Genomic DNA, 6660 nt, shown 5'->3' with positions numbered 1-6660 from the left:
ACGCATAAAAAATATGGAAGCAAAATTAGAAATTAAAAGAAAAGAAATTATTAGTGAGTGGAGTGGCCCCAAAGAAAAAGCCCTAAAAGAAATTGAAAAAGGAAGAAGAAAGAAGTGGGTCCTAAAAAGTTTGAAAAACTGTAGTTTTGGTCGCCGACAAGATATGGACCGTAGATTTATTGGCAGACGGTGCTTGATGCTATTCTCCTCTCCTCTCGCTTTCTTTAATTTTTATTTTTTCTTAAATTTAATTTTTTTTTTATTTTTATTTTAACTCCTAATTCAAAAATATTTATAAACACCAACCATCATTTTTCCATCCCTTTGAAATTTTGGTTGTCTTTGCTTTGCTGTAATCCTACTCCAATTATCAAAAATGTAAACACATGCAATGTATTTGGTAGGGCATGCAAATCTTGGGATTGGACCCTACACTATGACTTTTAATCTATGCATCAAATGAGAAAAAAGAAAATAAAAGAAATACAATGCTATGCTAAGGTATTTAATGAATAGGTTATTATTTTATTTTATATATTATATGAACTATATTCATTTGATACGACTTGACTCAAAAATTTAAAAACAAGAAATATTTTATTTTGATACTGATTTGTCTCGATAAAAATGTTAAAAAATAGTTAAACTCGATTCGATAGATATAGTATAAAGTTTATATGTTTTAATAAGAAATTTTTATCATTTTTTTTTATATTTAATGTAATTATATGTTTTGAAATAATTTTATATTACATATATATATTATCTTTCTTTAAAAGGATATTACATGATATTTGGTTTCATTTTTTCTAAATCGTAGTTAATAATATATAAACTCTAACATTTTTAACATTTGACATTTGGTGCTCTAATAACTGAGTCTGATGCTAATGTTTTACAATTTTTCTCCCCTTTGAATCTCATAAATCAAAGTGCAGCTTGAAAACAAAAAAAGTTAAGAAAAAATAACAAAAATATCGTATTCTTTATTTTTATAGAAAATATGGTGTAAATACTTTTTTTAAAATACGGTCTTAAATTTTTTTCTGATTTTTTGAAAATAATTACACCATGTTTTTAGAAAAATTAAAGAATTTATTTTTTAAACAAAATTTACACGATACATGATAATATTTTTTATTATTTTTAAAATATTTCTGAAAAGTTTTCTAAAGATAAACATAAGCCCATAAATGACATCCTGAAGCAATGGGAAAGCTCTGATGGTGTCATCTAATCGGCGTGGTTCTTTTAACAACAAGGCCAGGACGCCGGCCCATAATAAAGCGGCACTGGATCGGCTTCTGAAAGAGGAGTTTCTTCATTAGGCCCATTAGTTTATTTGCCACCGCAATCCTACTCAAAAGCGATTAACTCTGAGCAGAATATTTGTACAAAATTAAGGGAAAATATCAAGCATATCTAATGTATTTAGTTTTTTAATCAAATTTAAATTTTTATGTTTTTCTTAGTGTTTACTGTATTAAAAATATAGAAAATACAATTACCAATTTTCTTTCAAATTTATGACTTTAAAAATTTAATTTCTTTTCCAGTTATTTTTAATAAAATAATAAAAAAATAACTAAAAAATCAAAAATTAGAAAGCTGAAGGGTATAGTCAGTTTTTCTTTAAGAGTTTAGCCCATTGAGATACAGATTCCACACAGGCCTCTATCAAGCACCTTCTCATTAGGGCAACTCACCACTGCATTGCCTTGCCTAAAGAACATTCACTAAAGATGGCAAGTACACATTACAGGGGATACTGGTTTAACTTGAGGCACATATTGGAGTTCTAACATTCACAAGCAGTTCAATAATCACTTCTATTATCATGACTTCACTTTGATAGCAAATGATATCCTGCAGCCACAATGGAGATGCTACCAAAGTACAAAACAGCAATTCTTTTGGTTCAATCGCGATAAGAAAAAAAAAAAGGCGTTCAGTTACTGTAGTAGATTTGAGCTTAGCTGCACACTATGCATTTGACACAAAGGAAAAAAAAAGAAAAGAAAAAGGAAAAGCAAATGCAATTATACAATATCAGCTACCCCATTCATCTGCTGCATCCACAATGATAATGCTGATATAATTCGTCCTGATAATGTTGATATCTTTCTCTCCTTGTACGATACTGGAACAATTGACTTTGCTTTATCCCCTAGACTGGTGTATCGAGATACTGCACTGCAAGCTGTGGGGGCGGCAGAGCCCTTGTAGGCCTTGCAGATGTAACTTATAAAATTTTCATAGTCCTACAGCAGAAGAAATTGTAATTATAGATCCCACCAATTAACCTTCTTATTAACACCAAATAAAATAACTTGCAAGGAAAAATAGGTCCTACATGAGCTTCAGAGGAAAAAGATTTTGTCAGTTGCCAAACCAGTCTTAGTGTTGATAGCAAAGTGCAAAGTTAAACATGTGTAATTATTATTGTGATGTAATGAAAGGAACAAACCTCGTAAAGTGGTTGTCCATCCACCACTACCCAAGGCACATATTCATGAGGAGGCTGTAGGGCATTTGTTTCAGCTGCATATTGTAGTTCAAGCTGCATAAAGATACAAATTGTAAATTCGATTAGTCATACTTACCTGAAAGAAAGGAAAGCAGAATATCAAATGCTAATGTTCCACAAATTGGTGAAGGTAAAACTGCAACCTAAACATGAACTCATAAACAACAAAGACGTCATGATGAATATTTTTAAAAATAAACTAAGAACGTGTAAGATGCATTGACATCAACTAGTTGCATAAGCCTTATCTACAAATTCTTGACTTGAGGACTCTTGCTTGCTTCCATTTAGTAGTTAGATTATAAAGTAAGGGGTTTTGATTCAATGGTTCTCGTGTCATGTGAAACTTTACATTTTCCCATTGTCTTAAGAACGAGCATTCTTTGCTCTACAGATGAAAAGGAATAAAATTATCAGCAGAATATGTTAGCTGTTGTGCTAATAATGATTTTGTAGATCACTTTCTCTTCTGTGCTCCATCTACCCACAAAAGAACCTCTTCAAACACAAATATCTGAATGTGAATCAAATCCTACAAGAATAAATTTCCCAAAACTAATGGTAGTTCAAGACAAGTGGAACAGGATGGTGTCAGGTCAAACTAATTCAATTGCTAAGAGTTAATAGCCATTTCTTTCCCAATTGTTCTATCATAACCAGACCCATTTTCTATTCATAAAGCTTGTGGGGAAATGGATGATGGAAAAATGCAGAACCTTAAATATCAATACTAGCCTAATTGCAAAGGTTAATTATGTTTGCATTTGTGTCCGTGTACACCAAAAAGATTTAGAAACTGAGAAACCCGAACCTAGCAGGAAAAGAAAAACATGCTTGCTCAAAACTTTTAAAATAAGAAGAGAAGTTTCTGATCAAATAGAGAAAAGGGAAGGTGGGGAGGGGTAATCCAAACTCATGGTTTTTTCATACTCTATTCTCCTGTCCTATTGGGATTAAAGACTCTAATGAGGCAAGCTGCTAGCCATCCTCAAGGCTTTGGAGCTCTCTTAATCAAATGATTTTTTTGCTAACAGATATTTCTTATTGAGTTTGATTCCAAAATCGCAGTTGGATGGGTAAATGAGGTTTGCTATTAACTTTGTCTTTCTCAATCTTTTCTTGTCCAAGATTTTCGGACGTGTTATTATAATATAATCAAAATATGCACCAGCCACAGCTTTTAATAGAGTAAAAAAATGGAAACAACTTCTGACGCTGGTTAAAATCTATCAGGAGAACAAATCACTACCAATATCACATCATTTAGATCCACCTCGAAGCTGCAACCATTTTTAAGAACAGCTATTTCCCTTAACAAACCTGAACTAACCAGAAGAATCCATGACAAACTCTAATGTGAGGCCCAATGCTTCTAGAAACCCTAGGAAAACCTGTTGACTTTGATCCTTGATGACCTTGTTCCATGACCAGAAGTTTAAACTTCATTAATAGCAATTAATGTCACTATCTTTAAGGCGTTGTTATCTTCATTAAAAGCATCATCATTAGCCATCTTCAAAACATGCTCCAAGTAAGAATTTAAGACTTGCTTGAACTTTTTACTCCTTGCTCGTGTCATTGGCCCTCCATAGGCTAGTGGATCCATGCTAGTTGACTTAGATGCATCATTGGTTGCATCAACAATGCAATTTTTTCAATACTTTACAGGAATTCTAAAATCATTGAAAAAGGGGAAAAATAAGAAAAAGAAAAAAAATCTTTAAAGTCAAACAAATTGCAAAATTAAAACAATAAATGCAGGAAAGTTCTTGACTTATAGAAAGAAATAAATCGACTTTCTTCCACTGGACTGCATATAATATCCATGTTATCCTTTACTGAACTTAAAATGTAAAACTGATTACTGCAAACTATAGCAATTACCTCAAATAAAGTTCATCTCTTTCACCATATAATATAATAGCAAGAGCCCATAACTCAAATTGGTTTGTAAGAGAAGTAGAAGACAAAATGCATGGAAGCTGACCTCTTTGCCAAGCCCGCTAGTGTAGCAATCAGCAATAGGTTTGGCATCCAAAGCCAATTTCTCAAAGCATGACTCCCATTCGGGGTATCTGCGCTCATATACCAGAGACTCTACACAATTGATGAAAGGAAAATGCTCCTCCTGCATCAAATAAATGGCATTTGGGAAAAGAACGTAAATCCAGACTTACCGTCCAGGAAATGTAAGGTCTTACGTAAATTCAACCAGAAGACAGGAAACAGATAAAAGTCTTTTATTTGTCTAAAATAAATGTTTCAAAAAGAAGCTACAAAAGTAATCCACTTCTTCAATGATACAACAAATGGATAATACAATTATCACGGGCCTCGAAACATAACGAATATGTAATAACGAGAAATGCTTTAGGTTCATGCTTTGTAAGCAGAATGCTGATGATTCACATTATTTCCCTCGAGTATACCACTTGACTATAACGAATCCTTTATTGCAAGAAAGCACCCATGACACACAAAACACAAGGAATTGTCTCCCAACAAAGAAAAGAATTATTAGACACCAAGTTCCACAAAAGAATACACTTCCGATTACTAGACAATAACAGCAAATTCTAACTGTCAGACACGTAGCAGCAATTTTAATCAAATCAGGTAATCAAATATAGAAAATTAAGTAAATAATAAGTAGCTGGCTCACCAACTGAGGCCAAACATGAATTGCACAAGCTTCAATTGTATTCAATAAACATTCAGATGGACCATGCTGCAATTAGCAGGATCAATAATCAGTTTTTAATTCTAGGAAACCAAGAAAAAAAAGAGAAAAAGAAAAAGAAATTGAGAGAGAGAGAGAGAGAGACCTGGCAAACGAAGGTGTCGTTTGATTTGAGCTTGGCATTACCCCAAGGGGAAAGGTAGAGATCGACAATAGAGAAGAGCTCATCGTTTTCTAATAGCTTTGGTAAGTAATTTATAATGAAATTAGCACTGTAGGGACAAAGCGATTCATAGTATAAAGCTAACGTTACTTTTTCTGAATCTGTAGAAGAAGAAGAAGAAGAAGAAGAAGAAGAAAAAGAAAAGGAACTGATTATTAAGGAAATACAGAGAATTAAAGTGAGGGGTTTTATTGGAGGCGAAGAAGATGAAGAAGCCATTTCACCAATTCTTGGATAGAACAAGAAGCTTCCCAGATACACATCTTTATTGTTTGTGAAGTCTTTTCCAGAAAATGAAAAAATATCTGACATGCAAGATTTACAGGTGTTAGCTGCCAGACCCGGCCACGTCGTCACACCGATGATGATACCTGATAATATTTCTTTTTAGTTTATTTTATTTACATAACCTATATAAAACACAAAAATGAGAAGTATGTTGCTTTAGGTAGAACTAAATTCAATAAAATTCTATAACATAACTATAAAATTATAATTAAATAAAAAATTTAAATAAAATAAATATAATTTTCAGTTAAATATTAAATTTATAAATTAATATATTTTATAAAATTAAGATATTATTTTTGATCGGTTTAAATTGCATATAGATATTTAAAAATATTTTAGAGTTTTAATAATATATTTCTATATATAATATGCTAAAAATATGTATTTTTATTTTATTTTAGTTTTCTTATTTAAATTCATAAAATTGCCAAAAAGGAGAATTTGAGCTAAAAATGCATTAATAGGCTCTAATTGAACTACGGTTGTAGAAGACTCGGGAATCATACACATAGGCTATCAATAGCTTGGGCCTGATCGAATTCATTAAGGCCCAAAAAGAGAGATTTAAGTAATTATGATTTAATTAGTAGATAATTATCTTTTAAGTTGTTTGGTTTCGGATAGTAAGGAATAATTATAGTAGTTATGTGCTGAGAAAAGAACTTTAACAAGGGAATCTCTATAAGAAATAGAGGTTAATTTAAACAGGGAGTTATTCGGCTACTACAATTCTAACATCATCTTCTACGTCTAGCTAGCTTTGGTTGCATCTTTCTTCTAAAATTCAAAAGAGTTTTTTGAAGACATTGAAAGAGAGGATCAATCTTGTTCATTATTTGAAGGGCTTTTAAACTTTGAGATAAGTTTAGTTTTCTGTTTTATATATTTTAAGTCTTTTTATTTAATTACAATGATCGTTGGATTAAATATGTTAAATTA

At 31.7% G+C, this 6660-nt stretch overlaps 1 protein-coding gene across 1 annotated transcript; it reads right to left on the bottom strand.

Annotated features, from left to right (window-relative positions):
• Positions 1 to 1815: 1815 nt before the first annotated feature.
• On the bottom strand, positions 1816 to 5708 carry LOC107261840 (gamma-interferon-responsive lysosomal thiol protein). The gene is made up of 5 exons (XM_015723826.3): positions 5353 to 5708; positions 5190 to 5255; positions 4515 to 4655; positions 2468 to 2560; positions 1816 to 2261 (listed from the first exon to the last, which is right to left on the bottom strand). The coding sequence occupies exons 1-5, from the start codon at positions 5647 to 5649 to the stop codon at positions 2040 to 2042; spliced, it is 819 nt and encodes a 272-aa protein (XP_015579312.2). The 5' UTR covers positions 5650 to 5708; the 3' UTR covers positions 1816 to 2039.
• Between the last annotated feature and the right edge of the window lie 952 nt (positions 5709 to 6660).

The sequence above is a fragment of the Ricinus communis genome, chromosome 4 (genome assembly GCF_019578655.1).
Source record: "Ricinus communis isolate WT05 ecotype wild-type chromosome 4, ASM1957865v1, whole genome shotgun sequence".
In the NCBI taxonomy this organism is placed as follows: Eukaryota; Viridiplantae; Streptophyta; class Magnoliopsida; order Malpighiales; family Euphorbiaceae; genus Ricinus; species Ricinus communis.
This window is presented reverse-complemented; position numbering and strand designations above follow the sequence as displayed.

Bases quoted from the DNA above. Each gene is read 5' to 3' on its own strand.
- LOC107261840 (XM_015723826.3), bottom strand. From the start codon at position 5,649: ATGGCTTCTTCATCTTCTTCGCCTCCAATAAAACCCCTCACTTTAATT. The intron at 4,656-5,189 runs GTGAGCCAGCTA...TATTTGATGCAG, and splicing joins TTCATGTTTGGCCTCAGTTG to GAGGAGCATTTTCCTTTCAT. The intron at 2,561-4,514 runs GTCAGCTTCCAT...ATCTTTATGCAG, and splicing joins CTAGCGGGCTTGGCAAAGAG to CTTGAACTACAATATGCAGC.